Here is a 24588-nt window from a genome sequence, read left to right on the forward strand (position 1 = left end):
ACAAAAAGAGAGCTTATCCAGGCCATCAATGATATCCGACCAACGTCTTGCACTGGATATGATGGGGTCCCACAATTCATTCTTAAGAGCGTTAGTGTTTTCATCATTGATGCACTCCTAGGTATCTTCAATGGAATCCTCGCAACGCAAAGTTTCCCAACAGCCTGGAATCAATATATTGTCCGACCAATCCCCAAAACACAAGGAGCGACATCAATTTCACAATTCAGGCCAATAATGAAAGCCTCATGTCTCCTCAGAGTCATGGAGAAGTGCCTTCTTCCCATCCTAACCAATCAGGTTCTGCCATGTGAATCACCATACATTCACTATGCCTTGAAACGCAGGTCCACCATTACCAACCTACTGCAAACCGCCAACACCATTCTGAGGGCTCTACAAGATAGGGCTGAGATGGCAATTGTTTATCTGGATATCTGCATTCGACAGCATAGACATCCAGCCCCTCCTGCAACTTTGTGAGGATGGATACCAGATAAAAGGCAATATACTGGAATTCTTGAAGTCGCTACTTACGACCAGGGTCCTTCACTTGACTGTGAATAAAAAATCATTCACAAGGAAAGTTTGTATAGGTGTACTCCAGGGCGGAGTTCTCTCAGGGCTCCTCTTTACGGCTGCCATCCACCCATTCCTGTTCCAGCAAACAGAATTTATCAGTTATGCAGACGACGAGGGCCACATGTCTTTTAAAGGTTTAAGTTGTTTACCAGATAAAACTTTAAAAATAACTTGGACATAAATAATTTAAAAACCTTTTAAATAAAAATCTTAACCCTTTAAAAGACATGTGGCTCTCTAATAATCTTACATATTTCTAAACCACATGGAAATAATAGTCCTAATCAGGAGCTTTTGGGGAAGGGGAGGTCAGCTACCTAGGTCCATACCTGTGAAGGAGATTTGGGAATCTGGGCCAGTTAAGGGGAAATTGGCCCAGGTTTTGTCCAAGAAATTTTAAAATGTATGTTCCCTAGCTATCTTTTGAAAAATTTGGCTAATAACATTGTTTGGTAAATGAATGGGAGAACAGGAACTTCAGTATGAAATTCTAAATAAACATTTGATAGAAATGTAGTAAAATATTATATGTGAGAACATATAATATTTTTCTACAACTTCCCTTTATTTTTTATTTATAAACGAATTGTATCTGATTCCTGAAATGGACATGAAAATAAAGCTGCACAAGAAAACGTACTGGTAAAAATATTTTTAAACTAATCCCCTCTTCTCATTTTTTTATTTTATCTATAATATAGATTCTATATCAATAATGACTGCATCATCTGCAAATTCATTAGATTGATAATGTTCTTTGACTCCTTGATAAACCTCATTAATATATCTTTGATGTATTTTCAACTGGAAAATTTAAATTTCTGAAATTTCCACTGAAAGATTGAAATTCTACACCTAAAGATATTACATTAGACACCATTATTGCTTTCCTTCCCCGAAGTCCAAAATTGTCAGACTTGTATTTAGGAAATATTGGTTATGCCTTTTTCTAATTGAAAGAGAAATTCCAATTTTTAACTTTTAACAGAATTTCTAAGGTGTAATAATTATACCTACTAAATATATCAAACTAAATATTTTATTTTATTTCTAATTTTCTCTTTTCAGGAACATGGAAGCCATTCAATCCTGAGACTGTGAGGATGATGATTGGTGAGTTATTATTATTTATTATCATCATTACCCATCCAGTAAAGGGATTGTTGATATATGCTATCCTCAAAAAAGTGTCCAGAGACAAATCACTTGAATCACGTCGATTTCATATTGATATCATTACCACTCACTTTAATAGCATGTTTGACCCCCCCCCTTTTGCTGCTATAACACCCTCCATCTCCTAGGTTGGCTTTTCGCCACTGTATGATAGACTGCAGCATGGGCTATGAATTGCAAGGAGGAATAGTCCTCCATTCCTCCTTACAGAATAGTGATGAGTTGAGCTACCAATGTGGAACACATTGGTCTAGCCCTCACTTAATGTTCCAATTCATCCCATAGGGTTCAAATTAGTTGTGTGCCATCCATTCCAACTTTTGTACCTTTTGCATTAGTAAACCATTATCATACAGCACTAGTGGTATAGCACAGGGCTTTATCCTGTTAAAACAAGACTATAGATCTGGAACTTCCACATAGTAGGGAGCATAGAATTGGCATTCATGGTTCTATGCCCAACCATCAAAGGTCCTAGCCCATGTCATAACCCCACTTCCTCTGAACTTGTAAGAGTAGTATGTTTCCAGTAGCAGACATCCTCCACACCTACTACTCGCCTATCTAATCAGAATAGGATATTGTGAGATTTGTAACTCCATAGAACTGATTTCCAATGCTCAACCAGTTGTGGCATTCATTTCACCATACATGGTGAGCCCACTATTACAATTAGGCTTATGAATTACCTCTTCCATGAAAACTAAGACTGTGGAGCTCCATACATAGGGTATTCATACAGACCTCGACCTTCCCCCCCCTTCCACCCATTGATACCTTGAACATCCTTGTTGATGTTTTGCAGGGTCGTCTGATGAGATTGTCTACTACCCTTACAAGTATCCTCTGAACAGGTGGAGTAAGCTTTCATGGTCTTCCTGTACATTGCTGGTACCAGCACACTTCCATTTTATGATAATATCATCAACCAGTGGTTGACTTTGTACAGTGTAGGCTATTCAGCAGTTGCATGGACTGAAAGCCGACAGTGTGACATTCAACAATAACACTATTCTTGAAATTACTCAGCTTGGCTCCATGTACCATGCTCTATGAACAGCTAACTTGTGTGGCTCATATATACTAGTCTAAGTCATTTGTTTATCCAGGAAGGTCCAGTGGACTATGATCATGGGTATCTGGATACTTTATGGAAGGTGGTGTATCAAAGGTCGATTTTACTTTTCTTATGTTCTACATTATCCTTATTTGATGCATCTTATAAGTATCTTTGATTAGTCTTGCATCAACTACTATAAGAAAGCTCCAAGTCCCAATGGTATTGCCCCACTTGTTCTTAAAACCTGTTCCTGAGCTTACTCCTTTTGTGTGGCAACTTTTTACACTTTCTTATTTCGCCGGTGGCTTTCCTTCTGCTTGGAAATTTGCTCATATCCAGCCAGTTCCTTAAAAGGGTGACAAATCCCTCCCATTCAGTTACTGCTCCATTGCACTTATACTCTTTCTAAAATAATAAAGTAATCCATTAACCACCAACTCCTTGAAAACTATCTTGAAACCTAACATCTGCTCAGTGACGGGTAATATGGATTCTGTCACTGTTGCTCCACTGGTGATATAATGGCTTATGTTATCCATCTGTGGACAAATTCAATGGAAAAGTTTGATGAAACACAAGCAATTGCTCTTGACATTTCTAAGGCTTTTGATTGTGCTTGACATAAAGGTCTTCTAAACAGGCCTCCATCTTATGAATTGTATGTTAATGACTTTTTTTTCCACTGACTGGAAATTCTGTTTATAGTTTTGCTAATGATAGCACGTTGCATTCCACCTTCCAGTTTGAATAACCTTGCCCTCTACAAACAGCTTTATCTTCTCGAATATCCACTATCAATTCCTTAAATGTGGATCTCCAGGTAATTCTCCAATTGGAGAAAGAAAACTTAGCTAATTTAAATCATTGTAAAACTCATTCCTCTCTTTTATCTTGCAAAAAAGGGTTCTTCTATGCTTATCTTCAATGGTACTCAGATTTCTAGACAAGATCACATATCTCTATTAAGGATTACCCTGACTTCTAATCTCTCTTGGCATAAGCACATAATTAATATTGCTTCCTCTGCATCTGAAAAATGGAGTTTCTCTTTTGCTCAAGGTTTTACTTATGTTCTAAACAGCTGTTCACTCTCTACAAATGTCAAATCCATCCTACCATGAAATATTGTTTCCACATCTGGAGCATTACTCCCCACCATAACCTCTCACAGGCTTCTGGACTCCATTCAAAAGAGGACAGTTAGGTGAATTAATGACCAATCTCTTACAAAGTTTCTTCACTCTGTCTCTTAGATGTTCTGTTTCTGCTGCAAGGCTTTTCTATGGATACTTCCACGGCCACTTTTTTTTTAATTGGCTTCTTTAATCCCCCCCCTTCCAAATCAGTCCACATGTGCTTCAATTGGTCAACATCTATTTGCTGCTCAGCTTCAAGCTCACAGAACCAACTTTTCTTCTTCCTCATTTATCTGTTTACCTTTAGTTTTCTGGAACATCCCTTCACACACATTTCCTGAAAATTACAATCTACAGAAATAGTCTAATGTTAACAGATATCTTTTATCTTCTCAACATGCAACCCATGCATGGTGCTAAGTACTACAGTTCTAACATCTTTCGTGTTTGAGTTTTCATTAAAAAAAAAAAATGCTTAAATCAAAATTTTCTGTTAGTTGGTGTATGTTGCTTAGGTTAAATTCTTGTTGTGAACAGAGTATTAGTTTCTTTTTATGTAGGTTAGTGCAAATGCATCATTTTAACATAGCTATCTACCAAAGTAATTAAATTAATTAATTAAATTGGCATCGTTTTGGTTATATCTCATATTGTGACTGCCTTCACAACGAGTTGCCATGGTATTGTACTAAATAACACTCGAATAAATAACACTTCACCAGTAGAGAAGACTATTGTTATTTATTCTCAGTGGATACCACCACCCAGACGGCACCGTTTCAAAGCTTGTTGGCTTCTCTTTAGTGGGTTGGCAGGTACCCTGGTGTTGAAATAGTGACAACCCAGTTATGAAGTATAACTTCACAATATGAGAGAGCTATGTTAAAATGATGCATTTGCACTAGCCTACATTTTAGTCATTCTACTTCGTAGCATGAGGCCCTTTGCCCTTAAATACTTTATAGTCTATATCACTACGCACCATCAGGCATCTCTCATATTGTGAAGTTATACTTCATAACTGGGTTGTCACTATTGCAACACCAGGGTACCTGCCCACTCACCGAAGAGAAGCCAACAAGCTTTGAAATGGTGCCATCTGGGTGGTGGTGGTGGTGGTGGTGGTGGTGGTGGTATCCGCTGAGCATAAATAACAATAGTCTTCTCCACTGGTGAAGTGTCATTTATTCGAGGTAGTACAATACCATTGGCAACTCGTTGTGAAGGCAGTCACAATATGAGATATAACCAAAACTATGCCAATTTAATTAATTAATTTAACTACTTTGGTAGATAGCTATGTTAAAATGATGCATTTGCACTAACCTACATATTAGTCATTCTACCTCTTAGCATGAGGCCTTTGACCTTAAATACTTTATAGTTTCTTTTTATTAAAAAACAAACTATATTTGCTCAATTTAGTTTATTATGAAAAATTTTAAAGATATTAATATTACCAATTGAAAAAATTGTGTTATTTGAATACATCAATTATTATAATTGTCACATTAATAAAATTTTAAAATAATTATTTATAAATTTTTAAATAAATAAGTATGAAATGTTTTATAAAATATAAAACAGTTGTCACATTAATAAACTGTTTAGAGTTTTTCAAACTATTAGCAGTTTATACCAATGGTTTAGGAATTACTCTATCATTTGACAATTTTTTTTTTTTATTAGGAATGTTTGATAGAGATAACAGTGGGACTATCAATTTTGAAGAGTTTGCTGCACTTTGGAAATACATTACAGACTGGTTGAACTGCTTCCGAGGTTTTGATACAGATAATTCAGGAAATATTGACCAAAACGAATTGAAAACTGCACTCACAAATTTTGGTATGTCATAATTGTAATATAAATTGTTTTGAGAAACATGGGCCAAACAATTGTCAGTTGTTGTAACCCATTCTGCATGTTAAAAAAACTCCATGCATGCACATGCATGGGTTTTTTTTTAACATGAAACAGTGGCAGACAAAAAAAACTGCATCATTTGTGAATTTTGCAAATAATGTGTTTTGCGCTGCATTGTGAGTTACAGAAATGTTCGAAATGCATTTGTTAGATGGGATATACAGGGTGATTCACTAGCAGTGCGACAAACTTGCAGGAGGTGTAGGGGGCACAAAGACGAATCAGAATCACATAGCATTGCAGGGTCCGAAATGCCTTCGTCATGCGGTAGAGGACGTTGAACGGGAGGTCGCGTGAACAGCGATCCCGCTGGAAATCAGCATTTGCGAACCGTTTCTGTTGAAGAAACCAAATAGCAAAAGTCCTCTGGAGTGGATAATCCGCAGGCTCCAATGATTGGACGCATTGCAGATGGTATGAACTCATTTGGTTTGTTGACAATATCCTCCATACAGTGGATTGGGAAATACCCAATCGTTGGCCTATCGCTCAAGTACTCGTACTCGGATTGCCTTCTGCAAGATGTAGGAAATTCTCCTCATTGTCTGGCATCCTCGTCGTTCGCTCTCGATTCATGGTACCTCTCGTGAAACAACCAGTCTCACGTAATCTTCTGTGCACACATGCGAAAATCGTATGATGAGGAGCATGCCTGTGTGGGAAACGTTCCTGATACAAGCGCAGAGTGGCGCGCCCATTATAGTCCGCAGATCCATACGCAAGGTGCATGTCGGCCAGTTCAACGTTTGAATACTCGTCCATCCTATTGCCTCGGGAACCGGTTCACAAATGCTGACTTCCAGCGAGATCGCTGTTCACGCGACCTCCCGTTCAACGTCCTCTATCGTATGACGAAGGCATTTCGGACCCGGCAATGCTATGTGGTTCCGATTCGTCTTTGTGTCCCCCTACACCTCCTGCAAGTTTGTCGCACTGGTAGTGAATCACCCTTTATATCTCTGTGAATGAAATCCAATAAAAAGACTCTACCTGATATACCTAATTGCCAAAATATCTTCCCAAAGAGTAAAATGCGTAATTAATGGAAATACAAGAAATCATGCAAATGGCAATTATGAAAATCAAACATACATTTTATTGCATTTAAATGTACAAACTGAAATGACAAGTTAATATAATAGTATTATGTACTGTAAATCAGCAAAATAAGTCCTCAATATTTTGTTGTTCCTCCTCCAGCTGCAATTACAGCCTTGCAACAATCTGGCATAGGGTTAATCAACTTCTGGATATACGGTTGCCCAATTTCCTGTAGCTGAACCTTACTTGTTGGCTTCTTCTGAACAATTTTAGACGACATTATGTACCAGCAGTTTTTAATAGGGTTCAAATCTGGACTGTTGCTGGGCCAGTCCAACACTGTAATGCCAGCATTTCTGAGGTATAACTGCGCCTTAAGGGAGAAAAACGAGGGAAAACATTGCCGTATGTTTTAAGCCTTGTGAGACAAGAAGGCAATCTCATCATTAAATCTAAATAGCATAAAACTTACGAATTTTGTTGTGTGGCGCGGTCCTGTTGAAAAATGCAGTTTTGGACGTCTGTGTGGTGATCCCTAATAACAGATTTCAAGCACTCCTCCAAGATAGCAGTGTAGGTTTCTGCATTCACCGTTCCGTTAATAAACTTAATTCGTCCCACTCCTTTGCTCGTTATGCATCCCCAGACCATCTGACCGGTGGGGAACTTTGCAGTCGGTGTATGGTATGCCTCCGATTTTTGTCTTCTGACATATTGCTTCCCATCCGAGCCACTGAGGTTGAATTTTGATTTGTCAGATATCTTCTGTCCCATCGCTTCCATCGCTCTTTTGTCCATGAGACATGCTGCTGTTGTTGTTTTTTGGTTTTTAGGAGCATTAGCAACTAAGGCCATATTTCTCTGGGGATATGCGGTGGTCATTCCCTGACCTTTCCGCATCCTCCGTATTTGGTGGTGACGGGCTCGAACACCGGTCTAATCAAGACTAATCTAATCTAATCATGCTCAGTGCTGATGGAATTCTTCCTCTTGCTCAGAATAATCACCTGAGAGGGCATAAATTCAAATTGAGGAAAGACAGATGTAGGCTAGATGTGCGGAAATTTGCCTTTAGCTAGCAGGTAGTTGGTTGGTGGAACAGACTTCTATCCCTTGTTGTGGACGTCGATAGCCTAAATAAATTTAAGGCTGAGCTGGACGGGTATTTGGAACAAACGGAAGGGTGAAATGGGAAAGGTGTTTTTTTTTGGCTGATGCTGCATAAGCTTGCTTTCTTGCATTATATGCCTCTACTAATGCTAATACATGAGGTGTATTGAATGTATTAAGTTAGGAGTAAATGGTGGGAATTTATATGTTGGCACCACTGTTTTTCATTTGTGTTTTGACCTGGAGAGCTCCATGCAGCAGTGTTTATCAGTATAAGCTCAGTTTACTTTTGAAGTTATTGTGTCAAACTTGTGCTGAAAAGCAAGTAAAATTTATTTTTTAGTGAAACTTGGCGACCAAGATAAACAATGGGTTCTACATAAAGTTTGCAGAACCTCTGTTGAAGCAGTGAGATTGAGATTGTGAAAAAATGTTAGAGAAGGCTATGCCATTTGCAATCAATTCCCATGATTTGGTGCAAACCTAGAAATCACTGTGATGACTTACTTTTGCTTAGTTAATGGAGAGGGATACAATGCAAAGAGTAAGAAGGACATTGTGTATCCTAATATTCCATCTGCCAGTCCCACATGGAGATAACCTGCCAATTCCATGAAAGTGAAGCTTTTGAAGATGCCAATTCCTGAAAGTGAAGCTTTTGAAGATGAAACTGAAGTCTACATGCCTGGAGACATTGAGTCCAGTCTTCAACTGTTTTCACAGCATGAACCCAATGAGATTTAAATTTACTTAAGGAAACTGCCGAACTCCTTATTTCTAGACTTAAGCTTCCTTAAGTCAAAATCTTCTAGCACAATGAGGTGTTTTTCTCATGGTTTAGACATAGAAAACAAGAACTAGTCCTTTTCTTTACTGAGGATAATTCTGTGGTTTTTTGCAGTAATATGAATGACAATGAATTATTTAGGAATTAGTTACAATCCTACACAGTGGAGACTTTTTATTGACTCATCAAAGAGGAGTCTAAAAAGGTGTGTTGGTCCACAATGAAAATAAATATGGGTCAATTCCAGTAGCTTACTCTGTGCATTTGAAAGAGACATATGAAAACTTGAAGTTATTGACAAATATTAAGTATGAAAAACATGGTTGTTTAGTCTGAGCTGACTTTAAAGTGAAAGCCATGTTACTTCGACAGCAATCTGGCTACACAAAAATGCCTTGTTTTTTGTTTGAGTGGGTGAGTCAGGCAAGGAGTAAGCACTGGGATGGCAAGATCTGCCAGAGAGGGACAGTTTGTTGCCTGGGTCAAAGAACATACACCGATGAGCCAAAACATTATGACCAGCGAGTCGTTATGCAAATCAAAGCAACTGCAGGTGTACTACAGCACGTGTGCGGATCGGGACACAAACACCTGATACTGAGCTCTGTTAATCAGTGTTAGTCTTGTTCTTCAGATGGGAAAGGCAGCAGACTTAAGTGAGTCTGATAAAAGCCAAGTTGTAATGGCCAGATAAATAATAATAGTCAGGGAAATGACTGGGTCAGAGCATATCTGAAACGGCATGGCTGGTGGGGGTCCTCACGGTCAGTCATGGTTAGTACCTACCGAAAGTGATCCAAGGAGGGGGAACCCACGGACCGCTGGCGAGATGTTGGACGACCGCACACATTGATGGTCGAGGTGAGCGAAGGCTCTCCTGGATGGTACGTGGCAACAGAAGGGTGACTGTGGCGCAACTAGCCGGTAATTGGAATGCTGGTGATGGGAGTAATGTGTCACAACACACAGTACATCGAACCCTGCTGAAAATGGGGCTGCGTAGCCGCAGGCCGCTCCGAGTGCCCCTGCTAACCACGGTTCACCGGTGACAGCGCCTACAATGGGCACGCAAGCATCGAAACTGGACCTTGAGTGATTGGTAGAAGGTTGTCTAGTCCTGGTGAATCACGTTTCCTGTTGCACCATGTGGAAGGCCGGGTACGTGTGCGTCATTTACCTGGGGAAGTGATGGTGTCTGGATGCACCATGGGATGAAAACGAGCCTGTGGCAGCAGTGTCATGCTTTGGGCGATGTTTTGCTGGGATATCCTGGGTCCAGTCATCCATGTGCTGGGCACTCTGATGTCTACCACCTCAGCGAATAGGGGAAACCCTGGAGCCCATCTACCACCTACCTAAACATCATTGCTGACCAGGTACACCCTTTCATGACAACGGTCTTCACTTCTGGTGGTGCCGTCTTTCAGCAGGATAATACGCCATGCCACACCACCTGGATTGTTCAAGACTGGTTCGTGGAACATGAGGAAGACTTCCAGGTATTGCCCTGGCCTCCAAATTTCCCAGACATCAATCCCATCGAGCCTCTGTGGTTTGTGTTGGAATAGTAATTCCGATCTGCGTTATCTCACCCACAGACCTTACAGGAGTTAAAGGATCTGCTGGTTACGTGTTGGTACCAGATACCACAAGACACATTTAGAAATTTTGTAGCCTCCATGCCTCGCTGGGTACGGAGCTATTCTGGCTGCACATGGAGGACCAACATCATATTAGGTAGGTGGTCATAATGTTTTGGTTCATCGGTGTAGTTCATAAACCACTAGTTCAGCCCAAAATTGCCTTCCTCCCACCTTTGCACATCAAACTGAGTTTGATGAAAGCTTTATCTCAGGAACGTCCCTGCTTCAACTACCTTTGTACTAAAGTCCCATTGATCACCCAAACAGACCAAATAGGTCTGTTGATGAGAACTTTTTGGGAACAACAAGGATCCAGACTACAAGATTATAGTTGAAAATATATTAGCAAAATTCAAGAAGCTGGGCTTCAAATGAGTGTCACAGTACATTTTTTACACTCCCATATTGACTACGTCCCAGAAAATTTAGGAAGTGTTAGTGAAGAACAGGGTGAGAGGTTTCACCATGAAATTAAAGACATGGAGGTGAGGTACCTGGGGAGTTGGAATATCAAATTAATGGTTAATGTTTGCTGGATGCTGAAGAGGGACTATAAAGCAGAAGGATCTGCAAGAAAATCAAAGAAATGAAAATTTAAAATGAGTGGTGAGTGTTTAGTGGACTTTTTATCATACTACCCTTTTTAAAAGTGTTTTAAACATGTATTTAAATACAAAAGTTCTGGTAGCATTTTGCTATAATTTTGTGGCACAAATTCTGCCAAAGTTAATAAAAATTTATGGAAAATCAAATTTTCTTTCATGATTTTAAACCTGATGTGATGGAAACAAATGGAAGTCATTTTTGAAATTGGCATTAGAAAATGATTCAGAAACACCCTTTTTGAGAAAACTTCAATGAATTTTTTTTAAAAATGCAGAGTAGTGTAATCTTTTTGTAATTTCATCAGCTGTTGTTCCCAACAGCCATACTGTGTTCTAGTCGGCACATCATGGCCTTAGTCACCCATGCGCCATAAAAACCAAACAAAATCAAACTGTGTTCTAGTCCACCTGTCCTTATTTACAAAAAATGTTACCTGCTTCCCCAACAATAAAGCCTCCAAATAAGCTAAATTCTCTTAAATAAGAGCAGTATGCACTTGATTGTTATGTCTCAGGTCCCAAATTGCGGGTACACTCAAATCCCTGATGGGTTCCCAGTTTTATTTGTTTCTTGGGCAGTCATCTGTTTCAATAACTCAAATTCATCTAGTTGACTTCTTTTAGTTTGGTGAACAATTTAGCCATTTGGCTTGACCTGTAATGCAGTCACAGAGTAATTTGTGGGGGCATATACATAACCACCACCTCAAGTCAGTATCCTACTTAATGATTTTTTTTTTCTTTGTTAAAATCTGCATATCTGCAAAAATCTATTCTAGTATTTCAGGTTGGACATCTAACTAGTCAGAAAACTCAGAAAACCACTCATTGAAACAGATACAATTTTAATGAATAAAGTTAATGGAAAATATATACAGGGTGTTTCAGTTAAACGTTTCAGAACTTCTAAGAGGGGTAGGGTACATCCTGACAACTCGAAATCATATAGCAATGTGGGGTCGGAAATGCTTTCCTGAAGCGGTGTTGTACACAGAAGCACCATAAAGAAAAGAGACCGTAAGTGAGAAATCGTTTTAATAATACATGAAAAGAAGCAAAAGGTACATGGATTAAAGTAAGTGTTCGAAGTTTCTTCCACGGGCTACAATGCATGCCTCACATCTCCGACGCATGGACATCCGAACATTCTGGAATACTCCAGGCGAATTTCTTTGGCAGCTACTGCGATTCTTGCGACCAGCTCCTCAGCATTGTCAACAGGGGTGTCATAAACTAGCGATTTCATATGACCCCAGAAATAAAAATCAAGACATGATAGGTCGGGTGACCGAGCAGGCCAACGCACGGGACCACCACGTCCGATCCACTGTTGACCAAATGTGACATCCAGGTAGTTACAAACATCTCCGCTATAATGGGCAGGGGCTCCATCGTGTTGGAACCACATTGTCTGTTGCGTCGATGCAGAAATCTGTTCATCTCTCAAAAGTTGTGGCAATACTTGCTGCAGAAAGGTCCGGTTAGACGACACGGTAACAGGTAAGGTCCGATGAGGTGTTCTCCCATAATACCGGCCCATACATTGACCGAAAATCGAATCTGTGCTGCACGACGTCGTATTGCATGCGGGTTCTCGACCGCCCAGATATGGTCGTTATGCGTGTTGAAAATTCCTTCCCTTGTGAAGGATGCCTCATCGGAAAACAACACTTCAGCAGGAAAAAGGGGATTTGTAGCACATTTTCCAAGGTACCACTGTGTGAAAGCAATACGAGGTGCATAATCCTCCGGTTGCTGTGTCTGGACACGCTGCACGTGAAACGGGTGCATGTCTTGTTCTCGGAGAATCCTCCAGACGCTGCAATGGGAAACCCCGACTGCGTTTGCTAGACTTCGTGTACTCGTTCTTGGATTCCCCTGTACATGCTGCAGCACATTCTGTTCGACGGCTGGAGTCCGTGCTGTTCTTACCCTGTCCCTGTCACCTCTTTCAAATGAACCTCTCTCGGCTAACCTCTGGTGCAGTCTTGCAAAGAAATTATGACTGGGAATACGCCTCGTCGGATATCGTTCCGCGTACAAACGCTGTGCAGCTGGCCCACTACAATTTGCAGCCCCGTACGCCAAATGCATATCGGCTAACTCTGCGTTCGTGTAATCATCCATCCTACTAACTTGGCGTTCTTGTTCAAGAAATTCGAAATTCGCCTGGAGTATTCCAGAATGTTCGGATGTCCATTGCGTCGGAGATGTGAGGCGTGCATTGTAGCCCGTGGAAGAAACTTCGAACACTTACTTTAATCCATGTACCTTTTGCTTCTTTTCATGTATTATTAAAACGATTTCTCACTTACAGTCTCTTTTCTTTATGGTGCTTCTGTGTACAACACCGCTTCAGGAAAGCATTTCCGACCCCACATTGCTATATGATTTTGAGTTGTCAGGATGTACCCTACCCCTCTTAGAAGTTCTGAAACGTTTAACTGAAACACCCTGTATATAACACAATAGTAATAGATGCTTCCTTTTCATATTATATTTACTTCTCATATTAATTATATTTTTTTTCACTTCCTCATTCTGGGTTTTATAAAACATTTTCTCATCCTTCTAAGGAGTAGTATTGCTTAAACCTTCCACTCTATTTACCTAATTTTCCCCTCTTTCACTTCAATCTCTTCTGCAACTATTACCCTTAAAATTTCATTAATTCTCCATTCCCTCTACAATTTAACCCAATTTTATTTATACATAGTTAAGTCTAGGGCAAAAGCCTCAAGCTATGAAAGCTATACAAAGTTGCTGTTGTTGAGCATAGCCTCTTTCTGTATATACCAATGAGCAAAGTGTGTTTGCTACTTAGTGTAATAATTTTAAATTGTGCCATTTCAACTCACTTTGTCATGAGTTGCGTTAGTATTGTACTACTCTAAATAAAAGGAACTTCTCCAACGGAGAAGTATATTGCTTTTTTATTTAAGGCATATGCCACTACCCGGACCCAATTTTTGACTCTGATTGCAGTCTCATTGGTGGGCATGAATCATGAAGATTTTAACAACCCAGTAGCAAGATATAACCATAATATGTGAGATGCAAGATGATGTGGTAAGTAAAAGTAGACATAGTGAAGTCTAGAGCAAAAGTCTCATGCTATGAAAAGTATAGCCATTGTACATGTTGAGCATAGCCTCCTTCTGTACATAGCTATCTGAGCAAACTGCATTTGCTTAGTGCACTGATCTCATATTGTGGAGGCACTTTGTCATGAGTTGCTTGGTGTTGCACTACTCTGATTAAAAGGCCTATGGAGATGTATATTGTTTTTTTATTTAGTGTAGATTGAAAGTTGCTCAGATCTTCACTATGTGAAATACCAAGGAAAGTCATGGTGAAGTGCCTCCACAATTGTTGGAACAAACTTCCATCTGTTGTTGTTGTGGAAGTGGGTAGTTAGAATAAATTCAAGAACTAGACAAGCTATTTGAGGGGATGGAAAAAGTGATGTGAGAAGTTTTTTTTTTTTTGCTGATTTTTATAAGCTTGCTTTCTTGCTTCATTTGCCAATACAGTAAACCCCCGCTATTCGCGGGGGTTACGTTCCTGAGAAATATCGCGAATACCGAAAACGCGAATACTGAGTTATGGCTCCCATAGTAATAAAGGGGTTCCGTTCCAAAGTATGAAATGTATAAGAAAAACTAGTCTAAAATTTTGTCTATGAATGTATTATATGTACCTTCATAATATGACTATGTACATAGACAGTACTTAGTGAAATGCAAGCATATGGCATCGAAATGAAAATAAGAAACAATTTAATATTAAATGTAATATTTATTAGAAATTTCAAACAAATCTTTCAAACCAGCGCCTTTGCTTGCTAGCAAAAAAAAAAAACATCACGCCAGTGCTATCACCAGTTTCGCTAAAGTGTTGATAAAGGAGTTTTGCCTTTTCGCGAATGATGAGTGAACTTAACGGAATTTTATTTTGAGTTTGGTCTTCTATCCACAGATTTAAAGCTTTCTCCATTTTTTATAATTTAACATCACGAGTTACAGAGCAAATTTTTTTAAGCAATTAGCGCGTTTTCACGGACACTACGGCGGATTTTTTCTTCCGATTTCTTGATTGATCGTACCGTTGACTCATTGATTTTTTAATGTTTTGCCACTGAGGAGACAATTTCACCATTAGAAATTTTGTCTAATAACTCAATTTTATTCGCTAATGTCATCACCTTCTTTGATATTTTCACATTTCTCTTTTTATTCGTAGTCATATTTTTGTAGGGGTTAGAAAGAACTTGTCCACAATAAAGTCACTTTCTTCCGTTAATACACTCGAAAAAGTCTGTTTTACACTGCAAAACGGTAGATTTATCATTTTTGTAAGCATATCATTTTTAAATTGATAAATTTATTCAATTTATAAACATAAAAATTAAAAGCAAACGACGAAACCTTCCATGACAAACGCATAGCACATACTGAACAAGGATTAGCGAGAAACATTCACGCTCGCGTTTTTGTCACCCCTCTTCCCCCACCCACTGAGCGCTGTTTTGACCGGGAAAGATAATTTTAGCCACGCCCATGTTTTTTATGGCGGAAAATATTCACGGCGCTTTAAAATTCACATTTTTTTAGGTTTCATTTTATATTAAATCGGCGATCGCGAATATGCGAAACCGCGAATACAGATACCGCGAATAGCGGGGGTTTACTGTACTAACATTAATACCAGTACTAATATGAGATTGATGCACTAAGTAGAAAACTCAGTTTGCTGATAGCCATGTACAGAAATTAAAAAGAAAGAGGCTATGCCTGGCATACATATTTATACATGTCATAATCTACCTTAAGCTTCTGCATCTACATGTATTATAAATAATATAATATCATTTATAATTAAAAATAAATAAGAGATTTACCTCAATGATTTCTTATAAAATTCTTCAATATCAACACTATTATACAAATTACATATGGCAGATACCTTGATGTTGTACTTTATTACAGATTCAAGTACCATCCAAGATATTTTATATTAACCTTAAGCTTCTGTATCTACATGTATTATAAATAATATAATATCATTTATAATTAAAAATAAATAAGAGATTTACCTCAATGATTTCTTGTAAAATTCTTCAATATCAACATTCTCTATTATACAAATTACATATGGAAGATACCTTGATGATGTACTTTGTATTACAGATTCAAATACCATCCAAGATATTTTATATTCTTCTAATAACATACATTCCAGTTTGTATTTCACGTTAGAAACTGAAAATATTGACAAAAAATCGTTAAATTTTTAAAATTTTACTCTCACACGTGATATGGATGATATTCAGTTTAAAATTTACAGGAAACCAACTAATGCTGGTATTTTTGCATTACAAAAGTTACCACCCCTTCACTTATAAAAGATCGATAATCCTGAACCAGTTGCTTAATGCATATAAATACTCCACGTCTGAATCTTCTTTGAACACAGAAATACAAATATTAATAAACAGATTCCAAAACTGTAGCTATCTTTTATCAATAATTAATCATATAAAAGAACCAGCAAAAAAAATCGTTCACATAATCATAAACCTACAAAAAATAGCAATTTAATAAAAAAATATTTTATTTCCCTCCCATACAATAGAGCAATGGTATATTCAATCGAACAAACTTTTCAAAAATACAGAATTTAAATTAGTATCAAAACTAATGAGATAACTCCATGCAGTTTTAAACAGTTACTCTATTCTACATTCCTTTAAATCCCAGACTAATAATTTGGTTTTTAATATATCCTGTAAAAAACTGTAATTCTTCATATCAAGGTCCAACACAATGCACGTTAGAATATGGCCTTAGTTGCTAATGCTCCTAAAAACCAAATAACAACATCTAGGGCAAGTCCCCAAAAATCACCCCATCCCAATTCATGTGAACCTGTGTGTGTGTGCATGCACCCCATCTCAAACTGCACTGATGGGCAAACAGAGCTTCCACTCTGTTTGCCCATCCCTAGTTGCAACTCTGACATAACTTGTTATATTATTTTATGTGGGAAATTTATTCCCAAAACAGTTTCATTCAGTGATGATTTCTAGTACATTTGAAGGATATATATTTCTAAATAGTTCCCCCATGCATAAATAAATTATAGCTTGAGAATTGAAAGCTGTTTTTAAAGTTATTTTAGAAAATAATTAAAAATTTTTTTTTTTTTTAAATAAGTAAATATAAAAAATAATATTTTTCTGAAAGTTAATTAAGTAGAAGGCAGGCCAGTGAGTGACATTGCCTGTAACAGGTTTACTACTTTGCTGCATATTTTTCAGAATTGTCTATTATTTGTAGTTTTCTGTTAAATTGATTATCAGATTTCTTGAAGTGTATTCTGGGGGTAATGGATGAGTAAACGTGGTTGAGGAGCAGGAAAGTCATGACAGAATTTAGTTAATGTTAACATAACTATTTATATCATTTCATTATATACATATTTGTAATTACAGGATACAGACTTTCGGACAACTTTTACAGTCTTCTTATTAGGAAGTTCGATCGGGATGGAAAAGGTTCTATTAATTTTGATGATTTTATCCAGTGCTGTGTAGTTCTCCAGGTAAGACTGAGAAAAATCAATCATGTCTGTGTGCATGCACACACTCATTCACACAATCTTTTCTGTCCAATTCGGTATTATTTTCAGTTTTTTTACTTACTGTTTATAATGTTGGCAGATTACAATAGCATATAGTGATATTTCACGTAATTCGGAACCCGGTGCCTTACTGAGTGGGTGCCACTAAATTTCTTTTAATTGGAACCTTTTTTTCTAAATTAATTAGGATTGTTTCTCCAACAGTACTCTATTCCTCATTATTTTTGTATTTATTGCTGTTTTATTTGTCAAAATCTTTTTGTCTTTACTGGTCGGCCACTCTACTGGCATATATTTCATTATTTTTACCTTACATTTTTTAGTTATATATATACAGTCGATTCCGGTTATTTGGGACATGTCAGGACTAGTGCATTTTGGCCCAATTAAGTGGCTGCCTCAATTATCCGAAGTTTCATGTAAATAGGGTCCTGAGCTGGATATCACCATTCTTCTTTTCCTTGGTGATTCCCCCCTCTCTCTCTCTCTCTCTCTCTCTCTCACACTCACACTCGCACACAGGGTAATTCAGAAATTATTATTATTTTTTTTTGTCTGGTGCAGCATAAGCCTCAGGCTTCCTTGCACCATATGGCTAATAATAAGAATAATAAATAATAGCTAAAAATACAATGGACTCCTGCTTTATAATTGGTTCACTGTACAATCAAATCTCATTATGATGGACTCACCATAGTAAAGTACTACACATCGTCCACTATACGATGTGTAGTAAGCACCAGTCATTGTGATCATGTTTGTGAATTGAATTTTAATTCTATTAAACAAGCGATTCTAATTAGCAAAAATAGGAGGAATATTATCCACAGGCTATAAAAGTAAAGCTATATTAAGCACAAATTTACCTTTTATTACCTTACCTATTAAAAAATTAAATGATACGTGAAAATCGGAAGAATATACATGATCATCGGAATAATTAATACATACTGTAATATGTACATACCAACTAGTTGACATTTCTGTTCACTGACATTTGTGGGTGGGGGTTAAAATTTAAAACAGTAAAATTAAGCAATCGATAATGAAGAACACAGCACACACAAATTGCAAGTAACACGATATGCGCAAGTGAGAATGTAGTAACAAGTTGCGAAGCTTTAAAAATAGGAATGAAGAGAAGTTTATGAAAATTAATTTTTTTATATGATTGGAGATTCATGGAAGTGTAAACACATTTCACCATAATAACCCACAGAATTCCAGCTGTTGGTATTATCACAAATTCAATAAGATCGAGTTTACTATCTACTTATAATAGATTGCACTAACAGAAAAGCCTAATAAACAGGTGACTGTTAATTGTTTTATGGTTGTGAGCCCCAGAAATCTGACCGAACCACGTGGTACAGTCGGAGACAGTCGTAGGGTAATCTCCAGTGCTGCGGTTTCCTGCCCCGATTAAATGGCATGTTGTCCCAATTAAGCGAAGTAAACCCTGGGTATTTTCTCGATTGGGTTCTGTTTTTTAAGATTTGCCCCAAATAAACGGCTGCCCCGATTAACCGGTGGCCCAAATAACCGGAATCCACTGCGTGTGTATATATATATATACACACAGTGGATTCCGATTTTATATATATATATATTCGTCCTGACAGTTTTACTTTTCAGTTGTTTTTATATGTAATTCAGGTATTAGAGATTTTATTGCTTTTATATTAATATATATATTTATTTTTTTCATATTTGCATTGCTATTAGTGTTACGAAACCGCAGGCTTTTGCTGCACCAGCCAAAAAAAAAAAAAAAATTAAAATTAAATAAAATCTACTTATATGACTCCTCATGTAGATACCTATCCAGTTGACCTATGAATTTTCTCAAGCTGTAAGCTTCAATCACCATTAGATGCAACTTATTCCAGTAATTAATAACTTGCTGGCTAAAAGAAAACTTCTTACAATCTAGTCTAAACCTCTTCCTCCATATTTTGAATTTATAGTTCTTTGTTCTGATGTCATTTATAGCTATGAAAATATCATCTTCATTCATTTTAGCTGGCAGCTTTTCAAATTTATGATGGTGACTGTTTTTTGACCCATTCTCCTGCTCACTTTTTTACACACACACACACACACACACACACACACACACACACACACACACACACACACACACACACACTAAAAACACGTAAGACCATGCTTTAATCATTAAATTCAGAATTTTTTACAAAATTCTGTAAAGTTTTTGCATGAAATTTTATTTATCATTTTTAGTTAATGAATCTGCTATCAGATGTACTAGCCTGTGTCACATAAAATATGTGAAAGAGCCAAATGAAATGTTATATGTACTGTAACTAATGTTAAAATATATTTTGTTTGTATGTGGTGCAAAGCTAAATTCGTTTTAAGTGTCCTATGGTAAGATGCCAAAGAAATAAAATATAGTATTTAAGAGGACATATTCAATACATTTGCAAACAAATAAGCATAGGTAGGAAAGGAAGACAAATGTATTTCAACGTGAAGATGGTGTTGTGTGCTGAATGCATAGCACACGTTCTTCCTCTGAGCTGTGTAGTTTATTTAGATTTATTGTTCAGAAATATGTTTTCTGATAGTAACTTTTCAAATATAAGCTAAGAAATCTCATTGTATAAATAATACAATGTAGCTATTGTAGGACTTGCACCCTTGTTTTGTAGCACAGTTAAAGAAAGATGCAAAGTCTTATGATAAGGCATTAATCTTTCTCAGATTATAAGGCTATCACAATGAGTTGCCTTGTGTTGCACTATTAATAAAAAAAAAACAGCATGTGTACTCTGTATGTACGAAAGACGTTTAATTTTATGTGAAAACATCCTTGGCTTGGATGAGGTTGAAGGCCTTCAGAGTCATTACTTATGCAGTTGGAAATTTTAAGAGAAGTAACAGATAACTTTCTGGAGTGCACAATTTTACATAATTTTCGTACATAATCAATCACAGATATCATAACTCCAAATGTATTTTTCAGAAGTTGTCATTCAAATTCTTTATAGGAGTTAGTCATACTCATGTTCCATGTTCTTGTAAATGATTTCATGCTTGACTACTATTGAAACTTGTGAAGGGTCTGCAACAAGCAGTTGAGCTGAAATATGATTTTGTTTCTTTTTGATGATGCAATTGAAACTGGTTGTTGCAGTATACTCTGTCTAGCCAGTTCAGAAATCAATTGAAAATCCTCAGGTAATTCATTTGAACTCAGCTTTTCTGGATAAAAATCTTAAGGAAATTCTTGAATGTAATTTCATGATGTTGATGGTAGTCGATGTAGGAGATTGATGTTGATCAAAATCTTGAGAAGCAAATTTTATTAAACTCTGCATTTTTTTTTTTTTTTTCATCCTCTATGGTTTTGAACTCATTCTTTTGTCGACATGGGAGGCTTCTTTGGTGGCTTTCAAGCTTTTATCCTTGCATAATATTACTACCCACTACTTACTCTACCAAATCAATGTTAGTGACTGAGTTAGCGTCATTTAGGAAGTGACGTCATTTGCATTATTTCCGTCTCTTAGTATGAACGATGTAATGTTTTATTCTCACACCCGCTACTTACTCTACCAGATCAACATTAGTTACTGGGTTAGCATCGTTAGCTCCATTTAGGAAGTGATGTCATTTGGGTGATATCTGTCTGAAAATTTTTGTTACCAATTGGTTTTGCTTCAGTCTGACAACATAGTAGGTGCTGCCAAAGGTGTTTTCACATCAATAACACTTCTCTAAAAAGAGAAATATGCATGGTGTGGCTATTAAATGATGAGACTGTGTATGCAGCCACTACACACTAAGTACCACCTGTGAACCAAAGGCAGAAGATAACCTTGTACTTTCCCTAGTTGTCTTCCAAATCACATTCCAACATGCTCATTTGCTTGCAGTGAGACAGGTTTTCATTACTTTGTGTTAGCATTAGTAGAGGCATATGATGCAAGAAAGCAAGCCTATATCATCCTCAGTATCATTGAAAATAAAGAACTAATTCTGGTAACTTCAGTGTGTGAGCCTACCAGCAACTATAATTAAAGAAGAAAGAATTGATGTGCAGTGATCAGGCAGCATCAGGCAAAAAAAAAAAAAAAAAAAATTTCACACATCCATTCGCTATAAAATTTTGTCCAGTTCTTCCTTGAATTTATTTAAGCTAACAACTTCTACAACAACAGATGGAAGTTTGTTCCATCAATCAACTACCTGCTGACTAAAGGCAAATTTCCGCACATCTGTTCTACAACTGTCTTTCCTCCATTTGAATTTTTGGAGGAAAGACACTCAGGTTCATAATCTGAGCAAGAGGAAGAATCCGATCAGCATTGAGCCTGCTCAAACCATTCTAGGCCATATACACCTCATTCAGATCACCTTGCAGGTGCCTAGTCTCCAGATGCTGCAATTTGCAGAATTTAAGCCTTTCTTCATAAGGGAACCCCTTTGTTCCCTTCACCAGTCTTGTTGCCCTTCTCTGTACTAGTTCTAGCAACTCTACGTCCTTCCTAAAATGAGGACTCCAGATCTGTATGCAGTACTCAAGGTGTGACCTGACCATAGCCTTATACAAAGGGATAATCACCTCTTTATCAGTGTTTGCAGTTTGCTGGAAAAATTACAGATAAAAGATTCAAACAATGAATCAATCTCAAATTTTTAACAAAACTAAAGAAAAAACCAACTGAAAGTTGAGTTGTTATGTCAAGTTTATGGGAAGATACTGTGTCAAGAGTTTGCATGTTTGAATGGCTTAATTTTAAATCATAATTTTATTTTGTAGTAAAATTATGTTCTTATAAATGCTGAGGTAGCACAAATTTCCTTGCTTTGATAGTGCATTATTTTCAAATTTAAATTTTTTGCAGACAAGTTTCCAGTCCTCAGTATCATTGAAAATAAAGAACTAGTTCTGGTAACTTCAGTGTGTGAGCCTACCAGCAACTATAATTAAAAAAGAAAGAATTGATGTGCAGTGATCCTTGGTCAGGGAATGGATTAGTGCATAAGAAAGTTTGAAGTATAAAAAATTATCACAAGTCATGCTTGACATTTTAACAGTTCTTCACAGCAGTATGGGTGTGAGAGAATATTCAGCCAGGTAAGAAAAGCAAAACCTGAGTTCAAATCTTCTCTTTCTAGTGAAGCTCTTTGAAAATTCTTTTTGGCAGCCAGGCCTAGACAATAGGACCATCATTGTGAACAAAACTTTGACTCAGCATTACTGAAGAGGGCAAAATCTGTAACAGTATCTTCATTGAAACAATGGTGAGATTGGTGATATGTTCATTTGCTTGTGGATTTGTTTGTGTTGTCTAACAAATAGTCCAGACAAATCCACTGACAGAATCACCGATGTTATAACATGATATTATATGAAATATACAAAATCATCTTTGTCTTATATTTTTTCTCCAGCTGATTCTTTATAAAGTATCTGCCCACCCTGTGTAAACTATTTTATAATGTGTATTATAGTGCAAACAATTTATTTGAGCTGGTAGTAGCAGATTTTTTGAGATATGTGATAATATGCAAAATATTTTATTTTAACATTAAATTTTTATTTTGAAGACTTGATTATTATTATAGTTAATAATTTTAAAGTTTATCTCCTTTGTTGAAGACAATTTCTGATGAATTTCATGTGTTCTGTTTCAGACCTTGACAGCTGCTTTTAAGTATCATGATACTGATCAGGATGGATGGATACGAATATGTTATGAAGAATTTTTAACTCTTGTGTTTAGTTTAAGGATATAAGTACTTTTCACTTAGATGCTATTCCATTCCATCTATTGCCTTCTGAAGTAGGTAATATACATTTGCTGATGACATTGCTCATTTGCCAACAGTCACAATCAGCAGTTGCTATTGAATCCTTTACTCACTTTTAACAAATCCTGTTACATTAAGATCTTAAAGATATATTATATTGTTACATTTAAATAGTGGTTTGAATGGTGTACCATAAAATCTTATTATGGAGAAACAATATTGTAATTATCTTCATAGAATATCTGTAGTTTATGATTGGCATATCTGTTTAAAAGGCACACTTTGTCTTTTAGTCTAAAGAATGAAATCTAAGGAGCTTCCCATTTATTAAATAAATTGTGGCTCTTCAGTTGAGACCAGTAACATATGCTATATAAATGTTTATTTTATATTTTGTTTCTATTTGGTAAGCAAAACGTTTTGTTGTATGGTGATTACTAATTAAATCAGATGTTTTTTTTTTTTTCTCTGCTAATTATTACTTGTGAAAAAAAAAAAAAAAAAAAAAAATGGAACCCATATGAGGTAAACTCTAATGCTTTTTAGTATTCTAGGCTAAATGTGATCTCATTAACCAAAGCTAAATGAAGTCTCATTTCAATTAGCTTTGGTTATATGGTAAACCTTGTTTAATGGACCTCAGTTTAACAAACTTTGAAAACAACAGACAAATACTGAACTAGGCTTTTTGTAAATACCAACTGAATTTTTCTTATTCAGAATGGCATCTAGAAGGGATGTCCAGGGAAGTTATAAACTTCACTGGATTGCTTTTGGACTCTGAAATGCAGTATGTTTGAAGGATGGTTAAACTTTGAGAAAGCACGCCATCAACATTTCAAAACCAGAATCTGTACAAAACAGCCTTGTTACCAGTGGCATGCTGGAGCTGGCTCACTCAAGCTGTTAAATATTTGCAGCACATACCCGAGTATAGTATGATATTTATATAAATACTGTTTTTTAAAACTGATTTAATATTAAATAAAGAATAAATTACATCTAGTGTATAATTTATTATTCCACAAATGCGTAGTTTATGTGATAAATATAAGATAAGATTGTTATCTTATATTTATGACATTTAAAATTTTCA

General features: G+C 36.8%; 1 protein-coding gene across 1 annotated transcript in view; it reads left to right on the forward strand.

Annotated features, from left to right (window-relative positions):
- Positions 1-23577, forward strand: part of LOC150080915 (programmed cell death protein 6-like) — a 37283-nt gene extending 13706 nt beyond the window's left edge. Inside the window, exons 3-6 of the mRNA XM_090381069.1 lie at positions 1651-1695; positions 5644-5802; positions 17560-17669; positions 23376-23577. Coding sequence (XP_090237195.1) covers positions 1651-1695; positions 5644-5802; positions 17560-17669; positions 23376-23477 — 416 coding nt within the window. The 3' untranslated portion in view covers positions 23478-23577. The remainder of the gene's footprint in view (positions 1-1650; positions 1696-5643; positions 5803-17559; positions 17670-23375) is intronic.
- Positions 23578-24588: the final 1011 nt, after the last annotated feature.

Source organism: Mastigoproctus giganteus, chromosome 9 (assembly GCF_048544385.1).
Source record: "Mastigoproctus giganteus isolate SK-2022 chromosome 9, ASM4854438v1, whole genome shotgun sequence".
Classification (NCBI taxonomy): domain Eukaryota; kingdom Metazoa; phylum Arthropoda; class Arachnida; order Uropygi; family Thelyphonidae; genus Mastigoproctus; species Mastigoproctus giganteus.